Source organism: Mus caroli, unplaced genomic scaffold, assembly GCF_978045245.1.
Source record: "Mus caroli unplaced genomic scaffold, Mus_caroli_1 scaffold_17, whole genome shotgun sequence".
Taxonomy (NCBI): domain Eukaryota; kingdom Metazoa; phylum Chordata; class Mammalia; order Rodentia; family Muridae; genus Mus; species Mus caroli.
The window spans coordinates 87,687,501-87,706,369 of NW_028227272.1; the positions used below are offsets into that span (position 1 = coordinate 87,687,501).

The 18,869-nt window shown below is 49.6% G+C and overlaps 2 protein-coding genes across 2 annotated transcripts in view; one reads left to right on the plus strand and one right to left on the minus strand.

The window, feature by feature from the left end:
* Positions 1-4,897, plus strand: part of Mrap (melanocortin 2 receptor accessory protein) — an 11,348-nt gene extending 6,451 nt beyond the window's left edge. The window contains exons 2-3 of the mRNA XM_021185564.3: positions 2,619-2,718; positions 4,526-4,897. Of these exons, the coding sequence (XP_021041223.1) occupies positions 2,619-2,718; positions 4,526-4,703 (278 nt within the window). The 3' untranslated portion in view covers positions 4,704-4,897. The remainder of the gene's footprint in view (positions 1-2,618; positions 2,719-4,525) is intronic.
* Positions 4,898-6,724: 1,827 nt separating this feature from the next.
* Urb1 (URB1 ribosome biogenesis factor) overlaps positions 6,725-18,869 on the minus strand; it is a 60,426-nt gene continuing 48,281 nt past the window's right edge. Inside the window, exons 31-39 of the mRNA XM_021184858.2 lie at positions 17,397-17,557; positions 16,754-16,865; positions 15,539-15,645; positions 14,943-15,086; positions 12,998-13,107; positions 11,294-11,491; positions 9,946-10,187; positions 8,521-9,120; positions 6,725-7,348 (exon numbers count right to left, since the gene is read on the minus strand). Of these exons, the coding sequence (XP_021040517.1) occupies positions 7,155-7,348; positions 8,521-9,120; positions 9,946-10,187; positions 11,294-11,491; positions 12,998-13,107; positions 14,943-15,086; positions 15,539-15,645; positions 16,754-16,865; positions 17,397-17,557 (1,868 nt within the window). The 3' untranslated portion in view covers positions 6,725-7,154. The remainder of the gene's footprint in view (positions 7,349-8,520; positions 9,121-9,945; positions 10,188-11,293; positions 11,492-12,997; positions 13,108-14,942; positions 15,087-15,538; positions 15,646-16,753; positions 16,866-17,396; positions 17,558-18,869) is intronic.

The window sequence follows — 18,869 nt, forward strand, 5'->3', positions numbered from 1 at the left end:
ATGGGCAGGCAGGACAGGACACGGCGGGCAGGCAGGGCATGGCCAGGGCAGCCTTTGGGGTGTGGGAATAAAACAAGAGACAGAATAGAGAAAACAGCGAGAGCAGAGCAGAGCAGAGCAGGGCAGGGCAGGGCGGGGCGGGAACAGCAGGAAGAACAGGTTATGAGGAGGAGGAGAAGCTGAGGGTAGAGAAGCTGTGAGCTGGAGGGAGGCTCTGGAGGCTATAGAAGGGCTTGATGGTAGAGAAGCCTGCGACCTGGACAGAGGTCACAGAAGCTATGGAAGGGCGGGTGAGAAGGGTGAGGGTAGAGAAGCCGTGAGCTGGAGGGAGGCTATGGAAGGGCCCGTGAGAAGGGCAAAGGCTTCATGAAATGTCTACCTTGTGATACTGAGGCAGCCTGGAGGCTGGCATGAGCTTTGATGTGCTAAGAGACACCACAGATAGATAGCCTTAAGTCCCTTCTGCCAGAGGTAAGGGAAACTCCTTTTGGCAGATGAGAACCAGTTTCACAAAGATCCCGAGGAACGCCAGCTTTTGTCTAACTGGCAGAACCCCTCCTACACCCCTGCTTGAGCTCATTTCTGGATACTTGGATGGCCTTTTGTGGGCTGGAGAACTGGAGTTTCCTTTGGACCTGGCATCTTTCAATGTAGGACATTCTTTATGATCTCCCTCTTCCCAGGAGCCCAGAGACCCTCTAAAACTGCTCCATGGTTCTTAACCTAGGGACAGAAAAGGGAGAAGACACAAGGGCCAGCGATGGGCCTTTGCTGTCCTTGCGTCCCTGGCATGTGAATGCTGTAAAGGACTGATGTATTAAAAGGCAGGGGCTTGTGTCTTTATCAAAGTATAGCACCCCCTCCCGAGTGTGTGTGTGTGTGTGTGTGTGTAGTACAGTGTGCAAGCACACATATGCTGGTGGACATCTTTCCTCAATCCCTTGCCACTTAACTTTATTAAGACAGGGTGACTCATTAAACCTGAAGCCCAGGAGCTCATCAACTGCTGACCGGCCGGTGATCTCTGGGGATCCCCTTGCTTCACTCCTAGCTCCCAGCAGTAGGGTTACAGATGAGCACCTAGATTTTCCATGCGAGCCTGGGATCTGACCACAAGTCCTCACGCATGCACAGTAGGCTCTTTACCAGAGGAATCGCCTCCTCTGTCCTAAGCCTCAGTTTTGACATTACCTGTTAGGGTCCGAGGTCCACTTCACAAATCTTCTGTTTCTCTACCTGTCTGGGTAATAGGAAACAGAGAGAGCATTTTCTTTTCAAATATGGCCAATGATATATATTCACAGATTGTCATTACTTAGAAAAAAATCAGATATGTATTAAAAATAGACAGACTCTTCTCTCGCGCTTATTCCCTACAGAACACAGCATCAGATACGTACTAGAAATAGACAGATGGTTCTCTGCCCTTATTCCCTATGGAACACAGCAGCTGTCTGTATGCACCCATGTTAAACTGGGTCCTGGGAATCATCTGGAGATGACTGACGGTCGTGGCAGCATTGTGCGGGCTCTATGGGCATACCATGGGCTTCCATCGTGGGCGTAAGCATCTGAGGATGTTGTGCCCACTCGCTAGCACTCCTCGCCTCGGAATGGTTGGGAGTCCTAAGAGCAGGGGTGTCAATATGTATGCCCAGAGCCCCATTCCCATCCACTTAGATAACTTACACATCTCTCATATGGTGATTTCTGTGTATGGTTGCTCATCTGTCTGTATTCATAAAGAACCTTTTGTTTTGATGCAAGGTGAGACCGTCTTTTGTGCTAGCTCTCAACATCTGTGTAGCAACTCACATTAAGAGAAGGCTGCACTGCAGGGCTCTGTGCTTAGTAAGTACCCACTGGGTTACTACTCCTCAACAGCCTCTTTCGGCCACACATTGAGGGGTATCTAGCTTGGACACGTTGTCTTGAGATTACCTTGTCATTCTCACAGATATAGGTAACCACCCCCTAACCCCCATTATATGAACATTCCCCAGCCACCTGCCAAACGCTCCTGACCTGGAGCCTTCTGACCTGCCAGGCTCTCCACAGGGACAGAGGAGACTAAGCCTATTTTCTGGTTTCCTCTTGCCCTGAGCCATACATACGGTCACGGTGCTGGGTACAACAGTGACTGTTGCTTCTCTACCTGAGTCACTAGCCAGTTCCATCCACGGAACCAGGTGCCAGATCACTTCTCCACAGGGGTAAAGGCCTTGACCTCTAACAGGCCCTGGGAAGTTCTTCTAGGTTTTGGGAATGGGGTCCCTGATGCTGTCCCTCCTGGGGCCTGTCACCAAGGCTCAGCAAGAGTCTTATTATTCAACAAGTCGTAAACTCACCACTAGGGATTCTTCTTCCAAGCAGCAGTGGCTGCTGGAGAAAGCTTGTGCGGAGCCTGAGATAACACTTAGTTTGCCATCAGCCGAGGAGAAGCTGTGCGTACACTTCTTTCCTCCCCAGGCTGTTACTGGAAACCTTCCCAGTGTTAAGAGCTAGCAGAGACACCATTTCCACGCAGTCACTGGCTCTGGGATGCACTGTCTCCTGACTTCTGGCTGAGGACCATTCGGCTGCCTGGTGGACTCAGCTGATTCTGTCCCTTCCTGCAGATTCCATCATCATTGCCCTGTGGCTGAGCCTGGCTACCTTCGTGGTGCTCCTCTTCCTCATCCTGCTCTACATGTCCTGGTCGGGCTCCCCGCAGATGAGGTAAGTAGGAAGGCAGGCCTTGGGACAAATGCAGAAGTTGACCGGTAGTATTGTAGGGCATCCACAGGATCTGCACTCGTTCATGCTAACGTGAACGAGCAGATAATGGCCTCACAATGACAATCAGTACATACAGAAGTGGTTCCACAAGTTTATGTGAGTACAGCCTGTGATGTCTGCACAGAGACCACTGAGAGACCCACTTAGCATGTCCTCACAAGTAGACCATTCATGACTCTCCCTTGGAAACATCCCGCTGAGTACAAGAAGACAAACATAAACCATATTGCCTCATTCCCTTCATGTGAAATATCTACAGCAGGCAAGGCCAGAGACAGAGGGGAGACTGGTAGTCACCTCGGGCTCGGGGGACAGTAGGTCAAAGGAAGAAATTGTTCCAGCCACTGGCGCAAAGGAAAATTAAAATTAAAAATAAAATTAAGTTTAAAAACCCTTCTTTCCGGATCCAAGCAAGAACTGCCTGGGAAGACAAGCATCTAGAATGAGGTTTTCTTGGGAATGGTGTCATTATTTTAAAATTAGCGTGGTGACAGATGCATACTGATATTAAGGAGCCCTGGGTAACATCTTGCATGTATGGACTTTGTAATATAAAATGGTTAAAGGAAAATAAAGCCCAAAATAACGCCAGGAGCCAGTTAAATGTTGTTGATGGGCTCACAAGAAATACAGGTCCCTAGCTAAGGTGTCTCTGGTCACTGTCTCTTGGTCAATCCCTACTGCTTAAGTGAGAGGTGAACTTTGGAAGCTCCGAGCGCTAAGGCTAGTTCACCGTATGGAGATTCTCTGGTGCTGGGTAATTGGCCTTCTAGATTAGTCTACCTTGTAACTGCTGCCCCAGCTTTTGAAATGCAGAAGCAGGGAGATCTCTGTGAGTTTGAGGTCTACATGGAGCTCTAGATAGGAGTGTGTGCGCATGCGTGCACTCATGTGTTTGAGTGTATGTATTTGTGGTGGGGAAGTAACACACACACACACACACACACACACACACACACACACACACGGCTGAAGAGATGGCGCAGTAATTAAGGACACTTGCTGTTCCTCCAGATGACCCAAGTTGGGTCCCCAGTTTACAACTGCCTGATACCCAACTCCAGGGGATCGCGTATCCTCCTCTGGACTCTTTGGGTGTCATACACTTACACGGACACACATAAGCCTGATTATTTTTAGAAACCTAAGAAGAAAGCAAAGGTTCCCGAGGCTCTGTATAAGGACCCCACCCCCACTCAGAGATAAGACAGACTCACACTGATTGATGGTGGCTTGGCCCCCAGCAGCTCTCCCCTACCCCTGGCCATGGCCTTCATTGTGTTAGCATTGCAGCCACATGGAGAGCAGCTCTCCAGCCAAGCCTGTCACTGGCCCCTGCACCCCCTGCCGCCACTTATGAGGCAGTACCATCCCATTCTGTGAATAACATCCAAGGCAGGTTTAGGTAGGGAGTAGTGGCTGAAGTCCATGCCAGGCGGCCATGTTCACTGTCTCCAGCACCCCCAGGGCCTGGGAACCCAGAAAAGACAGATTTCTTAGCTAAGGTCCATTAGTGTGGCCATGAAACGAGCTGACTTAGGCATGTGGCCGGATGCCTGAGGAGAGATGAATACAGGCGCTCAGATATGAAGGGACTCAGGGCCTGGCTCCCAACAAGACACCGAGTGTCTCTGGCTCCTCGGCTTCCCCACAGGCTCAGGCCAGATAGGGACAGATAAACCCTCGAGCTAAGAGCTATTCTCTAGCCAATCCCTTGATGTTTGCCTCTTGTTTGCTCTGTCCACAGGCACAGTCCCCAACCCCAGCCAATATGTCCGTGGACTCACAGTTTCAACCTCCCCCTGTGCCTCCGGAGGGCCTCCCTGCAGACTACAGAGGAGCCAGGAAGGAGAGCTGGCACTGACCAGTGGTTAACGCAGCAGAGTCCTTCTGCCTCAGCCCTGGGGCCCCTGGCTCTCCCCTAGGACCAGGTTCAGGATGGGGGTCCCAGGGCACCAGCTGACCTCACACTCAAGCAGTGGTGAGCCTGGAGACAGAACATCTCACCTGTACAACGGATGATGCCAGAGAGCCAGTCGGGCTCAAGCAAAGCGGTGAACTCAAACCAACCCAGGCAGCTACTTCTTTTTTAGGGCTGTTTACAATGGCCTTGAATATAGCAGGAAACTGACCAGGACAAAACCAAGTTTACAAAGAGGACCATCACACACAGTAATAGTGCGGCTAGGATGCAGGAGCTGCCCTAGACACAGCTGACTCTGTTGAGCATGCTTAGCCTGCCTCCTGCTTACATTTGCTTAGGGATACACAGGAAAATAAAATGTGAATTAGGATAAAGAAACCTTTGCTTCCCTCTATCTCTCACCCTCTGTCTGCGCACACTTGGTACACGCACTCCCATGAGGATGCCAGGGAAGCCTGCAGACCTCCCGTGTGCCCTCCACTGACATGGTGTGTATCCCCCCGGGCCAGCTCCCCTGGATCACAGCTCCCCTGCCCCACAGCCTTTCTTGACAGAGCCCCTCTGGAGCGTCTCAGAAGCAGGGCCTGAATCCGAGGGAGCCAGCCAGCCTTCAGCACTGCCTCAGAATGTTGAGTTCTCAAAGCTAGCAGGTACCTTCCCATTTCAGATGCTACTTTGTGGGACTGTGGCTCTGAGGGCCTGAAACAACTAGGTCTCTAGTATGAAAGGCCTGGTTGATGAGACACAAGGCCCCAAAAACCGAGAGGTGCACCTCTGGGCCGTAGTCAGGGAGATGGTAGGCTTTATTCTTAAATGATGGTTGTCCCTTTTCACCAGTGTTTATGCTAAGGCAGCCTCTTGGTACTGATGGGGGTGGGGTAATGGCAAAACCTGGATCCCTTCTGTGAAACGGCAGCATTTTAACACAGAATCACTTCTGGCACACTTTGACATCTTGTACCGCCTCCATCCAGCGCAGTGGGAAGGTCAAGTGTGCGGTGACCGCACTGCTTAGCTGAAGACAAGAGAAGCCTCCACCAGTCAGTAGAGGTGATCCGCTTAGTCTCACAGATGTGGACTGTAGGTGCAGAAGGCCAGCTGTAGAACACAATGCCGTGCGCAGAAGGTCACATGCCACTTACTCTCCACGGGGTGAGGGCCAGGCGTGTTCTCGCCAGACTTGGAGACAGTGAAGTTAAACAGAAGATGGAGAGAAGAGCGGCTCCTGAGCTTGGATCTGCTCTGCAGTCACTGCCACCACCTAAGGCCACCGGTGTCCCTGTGATCTGACCAGACTGCCAGGAGAGGGAAAGGGAGGGAACTCGAGCTGACTTTTCACCATAGCCTACCTGGACCCAGGGTCAAGCCAAGGGCGGCTGGTGCCATCAGACTGCAGGTGAGGTCACCTCACAGGACCGGAGTCCTTGAACTTAGGGGAGGCAGAAGATGGAGCTTGTGAGAGGCTGTGGAAACTTGCTGGGGTCTGGTGGCCCTCTCCTTTGCTTTCAGGGGCCTGGGCTGTAGGGACACACTCCTGATCCTGTCTTTTCAGCCAGTGTGTCTCTGCGTGCTAGTCAGAGGTGCACAGGAAGCAGGACAGCCTCGGTAAACTGCAATCTAAAGTCGGCTCTCCACCCAGTGCCCTCCGGCTTCCCGCGTGTTCTCTGCTTTAGGTAAATGACCCTTGTCTTTATACACCCATGTCTGTGTAACAAGATGACACACATGCACAGATCAATGTAAACAAAACCAAGCCATTCTCAGTACTACATACACTCCGCACAGACACACTAAATCACCAGCCCCCAAGTGGCACATCAAACCCAAGGGACCAGCGTGTACAAGTATTTTATCTGCAAAAATCCATGAAATTTCACACTGACTTCTATCAGGGACAACACCTAGTAACAGTGAACCATAAAAGTTAAATTCTGAACTAGAATGCAGGTCTCTGGAATAAAAATAGGTTGTAAAATGAAACAAAGTGCAAAAGCAAGTCACAAAAATAGCTATTTATTATCAAAACATTATAAAACTCAAAAATCCTCTTTGAAATATAACTTTAAAAAAATAGGATGTCTTCCCAAAGTAGAGGTTTCTACCTTAGGGACTCAACATTCTTAAATAAAACAGCAAACAGAGGCAACTTTACACATGTGTCATGTACAACCGAAGACACAAGAGCTTTCACATTTCAGCTTTAATAGCAATCTATGACCAGCACCTAGCTCTTCTGTCAGGGCCTTCAGGGGAGGGGACGGCAGCCATCTGAGACCTCCATGGTCCTCACGGCCTGGCAGTGCCTCAGTCACTAGATCTGACTATAAGGGCTTACTTGTTGTTCAGCTGAATAAAGTCCTCTTAGCTTTCTTGCTGGAAAATAGTTGCATGTATCAGTTTTTGTCTGTCTCAGAACCCACTTAAAGCTTCCTGGAACTCACTGGGGCTCTGTTCAGCAGGAGTGAGTCAAGCACTGGGCTGAGGAGTCCACGTTCCTGCAGAGCACAACAATGGCCTCCGGCTCATCAAGTGGCATGTCCTTTGCAGCCTCACAGACCATTCGGATGTGAGCAAGGAAGGTATCTGGCTGCTGGGCCCCCAGCCACATGTCCTTGACATACAGAGACACCAGGAACGCTGCAGGAGCTGGGGAGTCAGACAAAGCCATTAGGATGCGCACTTGCTCAGATGGAAAGCCAACCACCCACCCACAATGCACCAGGGCTTTGCACAACTGCCAGATATGCTCTGCCAAAACCTGTGTAAGCACAGGTGAGCACATGGGTAAAAATGAATCTCCACTTTGTGCTGTCCTCTCTACCACGTGTAAGCTTTCTTCTTCTGATGGCTGGTATACACCTTAAAGAGAAGGTGCTCTAAGTCCCGACCTGGTCTGAGGTCTCGTGCCTAGGGCCATCCCTGACTTGGCAATTCCCACCTTAAAGAGCACATTGAGGGAAAGGTGAGGCTTCCAGGCAGAAAGCCTCTATTCCTGCTGCAGCTAGCTGAGAAAGTGATGGGCCCCTTCTGCTATCAGGCGAGGTCACAGCCCAGCCTTTCCTTCCCTGTGACAGAGTCCATTCTCCCAAATTGAGGGCACACCTACCACTCCATCTCAGCCACCAAGGCCAGAGCCGGTCACCCATTCGCTCAGCCCTGCATCCGAGCCTCTGGATGCCAGCTGAAGGCCAACCACCACTGCCTGTGTGGGTACCTGTGCATGCTCACCATGGGGCACAGCAGCCCTGTGTTCAGTTGCCATCAAAACACTCTACTCTCTAGGGTCAGTGTCCCTTGAGGGATTGTCTCAGTTAGGGTTTTACTGCTGTGAACAGATACCTTGACCAAGGCAACTCTTCTACGGACAACACTTAATTGGAGCTGGCTTACAGGTTCAGAGATTCAGTCCATTATCATCAAGGCGGGAGCAGGGCAGCATCCAGGCAGGCATGATGCAGGAGGAGCTGAGAGTTCTACATCTTCATCTGAAGGCTGCTAGTGGAACGCTGGCTTCCAGGCAGCTAGGATGAGGGTCTTATAGCCCACACCCACAGTGACACATGTACTCCAACAGGGCCACACCTTCTAACAGTGCCACTCCCTGGTCCGAGTCTATACAAACCATCATAGTGACCCTAAGGTTCTAAGGGTGCTTATCATAAACACGACTGTCATTAAGGAGAAAGACTTCCTCTTCTTTACACTCCCTCTCTGTCACTCCCAGTCTTGGTAAGGGACCAGCTAAATGTCAGAGTTCGAAGCTGAAGCCTCGCCTACCCCACATATGTCTCTAGTTGTGACAAAAAAGCCCACGTTACCTCGTTTGGCTTCTTCCTTTTCATTCAGAGAATCAAGACACAGGGCCTCTGCCACCGAGTGGAAAGGGCTCTCTTTCCAGCCCTGGGCCACCAACAACTGCAGCATGACCATGCTGAACTTGCAGGCCACATCCTGTGCAGGTCCCACGAGGCCCTGGACACTGCAGTGATGACTATACAGCTTAAAGATGCCAGTCTTCACGGCGCTGTCCCCGAGAAGGTCAGCTACTACCATTGGCTGTGGCAAAATGTGGCTCTTGAGCCAGTCAAGGAGTCTTGTGACCTCTGCCCTGCTGACAGGGCGCTCAGCCAATGACCGAAGCACCCAGCTGGCCACCAAAGAAACAGCAGCATGCGCAGAGCCCAGTATTTTACTCTTGGGGATAGCCTGGCCCACAGACCCCTGTGTGGGTTCAGGCAAGGGGTCACCGGGCCCCCAGTGGGTCAGTATGGCCCTCAGGAGGTCCTTGCATTTCTCCAAACCAGATGCTTCCAGCTGGGGCTCAGCAGTCTCCTCCAGCCCTCCATGCCTCTTCTTCCGGCCTCGTGGGCCTCGGGCCTGGGCAGCTACCATAGGCCTGCTCTTATCCTTGAGCATTTCTAGAAGCACAGACAGAAAAGGAGGTAAGCTAGGGTTGCCGTGTGCACAGCTCCTCCTGAGTAAGCACTGGGTTGGGTGTGCATGCTCACTTGGGCCTGGCATACTCATCTGGCTGACCATGAGCCACCACGTCCATGTGCCTGGGCCTCTCCACTCTGGTCTTTTGACTTTGCCCTGGAGGACTCAGTGAAAACAACTCGGTCTTAGGCACCTCCTCTATAGGTGAGCGCCTCCACACTCTCATATTATGGTTTGGATCTTAGACATTCCCAAAGCCTTTGTGGTTTAGGTTTGCTCCCAAGGCAGCAGTACTGAAGTGAATGGTTCAGGACGGTGGAGGGTGAAGGGACTACAACATTTACACACTCATAGCTTAAGGGGTGTGGGAACTCTGGGAAGCAGGTCCCAGGCAGTGCGCCCTTAAAGGCTGCACCTGGGCTTGGACTCCCTTTTCTCCTCCCTCGTCCCACTTGCTGGCTGCTGTGAAGTGTGCAACTCCCAGAGGCTTCCATCAGCACAGTCTACAACAACACAGGCCCGGATCACTGGGGCTAAGCAACCATAGACCGAAACACACAAAGGATAAAATCCTTGATCCCGTAAAGTTATCTTTTTAGGTACTCTGTCACAGTGACAGAAAGCTAACACACTTGGGTATTGTCTTATCTAAAGGCAAACAAGACCCCTAGGCAATGGGGCTGGAATCCAAACCTAGGTCGTCATATCCATGTCTGTGCCCTGTCAGCTCTGGAACTAGCCAAGGAGAGGCATGCTGGCTGCTCCAGGTGGAGCCAGGTGGCTGGGGCGGCAAGGAGGTGACTTACTCAGTAGGTCCTTGGCTTGGTGCTGCTCAATGACTGCTTTCAGCTCCCCTTGCAGCTTTGTGTCTCTTTCAATGAGGCTCCACTTGTGTAAGAGGATCAGGACGTCTTTAGTAGAAAGTGCCACCTTGTTCACAGTGAATCGACCCATGTCCTTGAATAATTTTATGATGGTGGCCCGATAACTCAGCACAGATTCAAGTGTCCAAAAGAAGTTCATCAGTTGGGCGGAAGCCAAGGTGGGCCTGTTTGGAAGTCAATGGTATAGACTGAGCAGAAGCTAACCCTGTCCTGACCAGTCCAATGCAGTCAGAGTCACACAAACTTTTAACAGACAAGTGAGGGCTCGGGACATGGAAGAGGAAAAGTGAGGTACTCTGGGGAGACCTGGAGTCTCAACTGTGCTGGAAGAGGAACCTCTTTGGAACCCCTAGGCTCAAGGGGAGGACACCAGGCAGGAAGACAGGGCCAGGGCCATGGCAGTGACACAGTGCTCTCTACCCTCGGATGCCAATCCCTCTCTAGCTCAGGCAGGTCCCATGCAGTACCACCTTACAGGCAAAGCCTGAGATGCTCAGCGGAGGAAAGAGCTCTCTGATCTTTTAATAGCTCTTGCTACATTACAAGGTTAAACACCAAACTGTAATTTCCAAAGGACCTAAGTTGTTGAACAGCAATGTGCCAGACAACCCCAAAGTAAGTGGTATGGTTGTCCAGCAAAACTTTAATTTAATTTGCGACAACATGAAACAAATTACTTTTTCTTATGGAAAAAAAAAAAACCTTCATTCTGAGTCTCATTTTTTTTAAGTCAAACTTTTGCTCTGTTGACACAAATCAACTCCTGACATGGGAAATTTAAACACACAGTGTTTTCTCCAACAATGACTCTGAGGAGAATTTAGCTCCCCGGAGGAAACCAAGAGCCTGATTCCAAGATCAGCTGACAGGACTGAAATGTTGAGGAACCCACGGATAGATACACGCATCTCTGGAGGCTGGAGAGGTATGGGGGAAGCTTGTGGCACCCTGGCTGAGGCTAAGGTCACAGAAAACATGCTTTTCTGTGTCTTCATTTTGTTCAGCATGGTGAGGTTGAAGCGGGGTGCAACCCAGATATTAAAACTGCCCTACCATGATGGATTGTGGGTTTTAACAGTCTGCTAAGTTTTCAGGGCCTTCATAAGAACCCTGGAGGCTGAAATGACAATCAAGATGTTGCTACAACAGATATCCCGATGGTGACAAGGCCCTCTGGCCTGATCCACACACCTTGGCTCAAGTGACAGAAAGGAATAAGCAACAGCCTTGGATTAGACAGTAGGGGATCTCCTGGCAGGGGTGGGCTCACCTCAGGTGCTTTGCAAGCGCAATGAGGACATACAGGAACTCACTGACCATGTGCAAGGCAAGCATCTTCTCGGATTCCTGGGAGCCAACCTGGCGAGGTGGCTGGCTTCTCTCCTCTGGCGCTCTGTTGCCCAGGTTGGTCACCCACAGGGTGTGTAACAAGGAGATCACGTTGGACAGCAGCTGAGTCTCTACAAATCTGAAACCAAACATGGCAGTAGTGTAGATCACTGTGGGACAAGGACCACGAAGGAGACAGAACCCTGGTAATAGGCCTGCCTTGGTAATCCAACCTGCTTGCCCCTCATACAGAGCACACCCAGTCAGTAAAGGCATGGTGCCTCACGTAGAAATGCAGCCTCAGGCTAGACCGCTTTCTAACCAGAAAACTACCCCAAGCCCCCAAAGCACAGTAGGCATAGCATTGTGAGTATGGTAGCGATTTGAGCATAAACAAAGTTATTGTGGGACAGGCAACTAGCCAACTATGCCTTATTAAAAAATCTGAAATAGTTTTGAAGTTGTTGATGTTGGAAGACGAGGTTTAAGCTGTTACTTTCTCTTTGAAAGATCTTATTCTATTTGCTTTTTTTTGAAACAAGGACTTGCACTGTAGCTCAGACTGGCCTCGCGACTCCCTGATATCCTCTGCCACAGCCTCCTGAGTGATTATAAGAACCAACCACTAAGTCTACAAAAGAAATTTTAGAAAAATACCCTTTTAAATGCCAATCTCCACTGGTGTTTATCTCCAGGTATGAACAGCTAGTTTTTGTATTAGGAGAAAGGAACATTTAATCCTCTTGGTTAAAGATAACGAACAACCATGTCCTGCAACAACACGTTTATGAAATGGCAATGCCATAGACCTCTTGGTTTTTGGGGAGGTTTTTTTGTATGTTTTTTTTTGTTTTTTTGTTTTTTCGAGACAGGGTTTCTCTGTGTAGCTCTGGCTGTCCTGGCACTCACTCTGTAGACCAGGCTGGCCTCGAACTCAGAAATCTGCCTGCCTCTGCCTCCCGAGTGCTGGGATTAAAGGCATGTGCCACCACACCTAGCTCTACAGACCTCTTGTGATGAGGTCCAGGCACCCTTAAGAATTCATCTAGCATTGTAGCAAAACATGACTGTTAAGTATGCAGAGTTCCTGGGGCTAGGGGTTGTGCCTGTGTATTTGGGTTTGCTTCTCAGAGTTGAAAATGACTTTTGAAAAATGAACTAAAAGACCCAGCGACTCTTGGGCATACACTTGCCCTGTCACAGGCAGAGCCTCGAGGTAGTGCTGCTGTGTCAGGAATGACAAGGAACCTTCTGCTCCAATCGTCCACTGCAGCATGGGCCCATCCTGCTCGACCCTCCCAGTGCTTGAGAATTCATCCACCATTGCTGGGCATTTCCACAAACCATCAAGAACTAGAAGCTCAGACGACGCGGGCTAAGTCAAACCCTATATGAAGCTGATCCCAGTGGAGGGTGTGACATAAAACACACAGAAAGGCCAGTGGGATTGCAGCTGCGCTTTGATCAGAAGCAGATCAGACACTGAATATCAGGAATTAATCAAAGAAAGACCATTTGGCCATTTCCAGAAGCTAGACTGTAAGTTCACAAGAGTGTGAGGGGACACTACTGCACACAGTCTATCTATTCATACTTAAATTTTTAGAGGTCTCATGAGCAGACAGCTCATCTAGAAGGTACTTACCTGCTCTCAAGGATGTGTAAAACCCACGTTAAAAGGCTATAGTCACGTATGATTTCATAGGCAGATCTGGTGATGTGGGCGACATTCTGCAGGATCTCCAGAATCCAATTCTGAAAAGCCCAACAGTCACTTCTTAGTAGAAAAACAAACTTATTTGACCAAAATTGATTTTCCCTCCCACTCTATTTTAACTTTTAATATTTTTTAGACAGGGAATAGACTTTTGAGGTCTGGGACCATTAGCCACAAGCATTAGCCACAAGGCTCAGTTACAAAAGAGTGATTTCAAAGATGTATCAGCATGCAAATGACATCTACTAGTGATATGAGCCCGGGGAGAGCCTCACTTCTGATAATCCATCATGGAATTGATCCACAGCAGAGACACACCATAGAAACCACATAGCTCAGATACATGATGGTCCAGCTGGGACATGGCACAGACCCGAGAATTTCCAGCCCTGTTGCGAGCTACTGGTAGCCCATTTTGTCCTATCCACCCAGAAGGGAGACAGACCATCAACACAAGATTTAACTGCTTCCAAGCACCTCAGAATCCTGCTACAATGACAATAAAAAGCATACTCAAATTTCACTACTCCAGTGCGTTTCTCTCTCTCTTTCTTACTTTCTTTCTTTCTTAAAGATTCATTTATTTATTATATGTAAGTACACTGTAGCTGTCTTCAAATACCCCAGAAAAGGGCATCAGATTTCATTAGGGATGGTTGTGAGCCACTACGTAGTTGCTGGGATTTGTACTCAGGGCCTTTGGAAGAGCAGTCAGTGCTCTTAACTGCTGAGCCATCTCTCCAGCCCCTCAAATGTGTTTTTTAATTCAGCTGTGCCCTACCACATTTTACATAAACACAAATCAAGCTTGCCAGGCTAAGAATTAACCCAGGCACCTAAGCCTCTTCCCATGTACCTCTTCCAAAAGCCTGTGTATTTAGAAACATAAAATCAGCAATCGGCCCCGGGGACAGGGGCAAACTCACTGGTTCCTGATGAGTGTCTCTGTGTGAGTGTGGTGTGGTGTGGTGTGGGTGTGGGGCAGTCCCAATTCTCTACTCTTATTTACTATGATTTACAAAATCAAAGGGAAACTAACAAGTCCTTAGTGAAACTTCAAAGTGCCTTTGACTTTTAAAGCTTTAGTGAAAATTGTACAACGCCATTCAATAAGATGATGCTTTCAACAATCAATAAAGAAGATGGGAATTCAGCCTGCGGTGCCACTCTGAAGCTTGTAAATCAGTGCACTGTGACAGGGGAAAGGATACAGTACGTTATGATCTCACACAAACAAAAGAGAACACGTGTCCAGTGCTTCTTACGTTAGGGACTACGTGTAATTAAACCTTTTAAGAATCAAGGCAGGACGAACGCTGCAAGTTCACAGCCAGCAACATGAAAAGCAGGTTTCAAGCCAGCCAGGACTACAAAGTAAAATCTTGTTTCAAAAACAAAGAGAGTAAATTGCAGAAAAATAATGTAACAGGTACTAATAAAACTGAACACACAGTGTGACTGTCCATAGGCTGGTGTGAACACACAGTGTGACAGTCCATAGGCTGATGTTTACTTAGTTGAAGCATAGTTCTTGCTGGCCCTGAACTTGCCTCAGCCTGAGGGCTGGGACTCCTCTGCAAAGGTCTTCTATCTCCAGGCACTCAATGGAAAGCTGGGGGCTAGACAGCTCCTGCCATGAATGCGGGCTAATTTGCATCTTGGCTTTTGGCCATGTCTATAGGCTTGTGACTGTTAATTAGTTCCCTTCTCTTGATAAAGATACAGAGGCCTTTCTTCCTATCCCCAGGACATGGTAAGAAGGCTGCAAAGAAAGCCATCTATCAGGGAACAATCCCAGACGTCACCCACTAAGCCCGGGAATGACCACAGAGAACACAGTCACCTGTGCGGTGAAGCCATGGGACATGCTCACCTGAGCAACTTCGTCACACAAGGGGCTACTGAAGAAGGACAGGATGATGTGGAACACGCCTCTTCTAGAGCATAGCTCATAGCAGTGCTTGTCTCTAATCCCCTGCCGTAGAATTTCCAACACCCATTCTTGTTCAGTTTTTTGCTAGGCCAGACAAACAAGAAAGCACTGTTAAATAACTTACAGCTTTCTTTATTGGACAAACACCATTGACTTCAGGTGATGGCTCAAAGCTGCAGCCTTGTATCTTATCAGCCCAGACATCAAAGCTCAAGTCAAGCTAAACACTAAGCCCTGTTTAAGTAGGTGGGACTTTTTTACAGAAGAGTATGTAATTCTTACTCAAGGGATTCAGCAAGGAAATACAAGAAAGATGCTCTAGGTCTCTGGACTCAGACAGACTTTTTAAAGCAAAGTCTGAGAAGTGTCAGGACACAGGAGTGCGTCTGGCTATGCGGGGCAGCACAAAGGGTTCCTGTCTCTGACCTTGCTCTGCACTGTTTGTGCAATGGAACTGGGGAGTAAGCTGTATTACCAAGAAAGCAGAAGATATAGTGGCTGAGCACACCTCTTGAGGAGTCTCTGGGGACCAATACCTGGAAGTCAGAGCTGTAGAAGAACTGGTAGAAGCCTGGCAGTTTGTCCATGTTCAAGTTCTCGTGTGACAGCAGGAACTTGCTGATCTTCCAGTACATGTGCTCCTCTGAGAGTACAGACACACGGTCACTGACAGCCTCATGGGACAGCCTGGCAGTGTATGAACTGGGGGATGGGGTCACTCAGCAAGCTGGACATAAACCCCTACCCAGCAGAGGCTCTGCACCCTCCTCCTGATCACTCGTCCCTGAGAAGCAGGATGTGACTGGCTACCTGAGAACACTCCTGCACAAGGATCTCCCACATGCTTTAGATACCATTCCTGGGCCACAGAGACAGAGCACAGGGCCCACGCTAGCCTCTCCTAGAAAGGAGCTGACCCAGAAGGAAGGCTCTGGAACACAAGGCAGGGAGGACATATACCAGCTCTTCCTGCTACAGTCTCAAAGTTCAGCTAGGATGCCACCAGTCCCCAACACAGACTCTCTGTGGCATAAGAACTGCTGTGGACAGCTATACCCAGGCATCACAGACTCAATGGTGACTATAGCCACAAACATTTCCTCTCTGCAGCATTTTTTCCTAACAGGTTTTTTAAAGTCAGCAAAGTGAGAATTATTTTGCTTCTTCCCTAAGTTTCCAAGGCAGGAAAACCTGTCATAAATGACATGAACGGGTGACCAGCATGCCTGGCTCTTAAGAGCAACTTGACTACATGCTAAGTGAGAGCTTGAGACATGCTCCCCTAGGGACCACAGTTGCCAAGGAGGTGGAGAATCAGTTGGGGCTGTTCCTTCAGCTGAGACTATGACCTTGTTAGACAAACAGAGCCCTGGGGTCTCCAACAGTACCAATCTTCTACCGTGTTTTCCTGATTAACCCCAGACAAGGCCTTTGGTGAACCAAGCCCTGTTACTTGCGTGTCCTCTTGAGGTGGCCCTGTCCCTCCCTCAGGAGTTGCGTTCTAACCCACATAGTCACTTCTGTGCCTTTCAGAAGAGGACTGGGGACCACATATAGCACAGCCCCTGCTACGCATCGTTCAGGGAGGCAGTGTCATCAGGAGACCTGCAGGGCTCTGAAGTGCATGATGCCTGTCACAGCAACCCCAGAGGCAGGGGTTACTGGACAGGTAAGAACCCCGAGGGACTGACTTCCAGAGTGGACTACACAGCACCATTTGTCTTTTTCTCAGCCAGAATCTGTCAGGGTACCTGGTTTCAAGATCTGCACGGCTGCCTTGGCGATGAAAAGGGCCACGGTGAAAGGGAGCCTCAGGTTTGGAGTTCTAATCCCATTGCGGACAACATCGAGCAGGTACAGAACCTGAGCAGAGGGAAAGAAGCATTTTCAGAAGGGGTCCGTTTTGTCCCGGCTTTGCAGGGAGAGCCTGCTCCTTCCACCCTGGAGACAAAGAGGATGCCACAGCAGCAAAGACACTGTGAACCTTCCTGTCAGAGATGCTTTCTGCCTTTTCTTTTAGGAGCAGGCCAGCACCATGGGCTGAGAGAAGCCTAATACCACACCCTGAAACTTCTGCCCCTTCCTTCCACCACCATGGGGTATGGGTTCCTGGGGGGGTCAGACAGTGTGTGACAGCTTCCTTTACCAAAGACACTATCAACAGAAGGAAGCCATTCTGTCTAGCCACAAGAAAACACTGTTCAGGGGAAGCCTTCCCCATGCTCCTTGGGCCTTGGGGTTGGAGGGCAGCCTCCTGATAAGAAGGGCTGTGCCTTAGCGGCACCCCTTCACTCATAACTTCTCCATACCCTGTAGTAAACTCTCCTGCCCAGGGTGACGGCCCTCTCCCCAAGCCGCACCCTCGTCTCCACAGGTCTCCAATCCCCTACTCACTTGGGACTGTTCCCGGAAGCGAGCTCCCTCCAGGTGTGAGTAGTAGGCTGCGAGGACATAGTAGGCCGCAGCTCGCATCTGGGGGTCGTAGCTGCTGAGGGCTGCCACAGTTAAACCCAAGGCGTTTGAGTCCAAAAATTTTCGACAATCCACCACAAACTCTACAGAAAGTACATTATAGCATAAACACACAATCCAAGTTTCATGATTCTTGTACATCATGAAGATCATCAAGATTCACATCCTTTTACATCTTCTCAATGCCAGCTGCACAGGCTGGACACAGGAAGCAAGGGTCTCCTCAGCTGCTGAGACTAGAAAAGAGCATTTCCTCTACTATGGCAAACATTACCTTGCTTCTAAGATACTGGTCAGTCCTAACCACAAATGCCCCTAAAGCTGAGAAAAGTTAGGGTACCACTGAGGGCTACCAAGGTCGAAATCTCAGACCTTGAGCAGAATGGAACACAGCAAGGGACCTGGCTCCCAGGTTCTACCTTCTTCAGCCCTGTGCCTCCCATGTACAGGTACCAGAAGGAACAGAAAGTGGAGAGACTCAGTCAGGGCAAACCAGTGGGGTCGGGCCCATCCTGCTTACAAAGGGTTCCCCAACTCCACCCTGGCGACCTTGCCTTCTTTACTCTTTAAACAACAAGCCTCCTTCTCTCGAGTGGTTCGCCAAACTTGACCAAAAGCAACAGTGGAAATGTCTGCTGAGGCTGGGCCGAAGACATAGCTGAGTGGCAGAAAACTTGCCAGCTACACACAAGGCCATGGAGTGATTCCCAGCATGGGCATGGGTGGGAAAGCTACTGGGCGACATCCATTTGCTCTCTGTGAGGCTTCAAGGCACTGCCAACTGTCACAAGGAAGTGCAAGACAGTTGGCTCATGTGGTGCTTTGAATATGCTTGGCCCATGGGAAGTGACACTGTTAGGAGGCGTAGGTGTGGCCTTGTTGGGAAAGTGTTGTCACTGTGTAGTGAGCTGTGAGGCCTCCTGTGCTCAAGCTCCACCTAGTGTGGAGCAGAGTCAGCTTCTGGATGCTTTTGGATTGAGATGTAGAATTCTTGGCTCCTCCAGCACCATGTCTAACTGCATGCTGCCATGCGCCTGCCATGCTAACGGACGAAACCTCTGAAGCTGTAAGCCAGCCCCAATTCAATGTCTGCCTTTAGAAGAGCTGCCTTGGTCATGGTTCCTCTTCACAGCAATGAAGCCCTAACTAACAATCCCAGATAGCTCAAGGGCTTGACTCTCACCAACAAAACTGTTATCTTGTCAGCTTCACTTTAATGGGAACTCAGCGTTTTCCCCAGGAGGAATTCTGTCTAAAAACCTCAGAAGAGAGCTATGTTTCTCTTGCTGAAAGAATGAGTAACCTGGTGATGATCCCCATAAAGAGTCTTTTTAGAGTGACTGGGCACTGACCCAATCAGGAACTAATAGACACAAACTGAAACGAGTGCCCAAT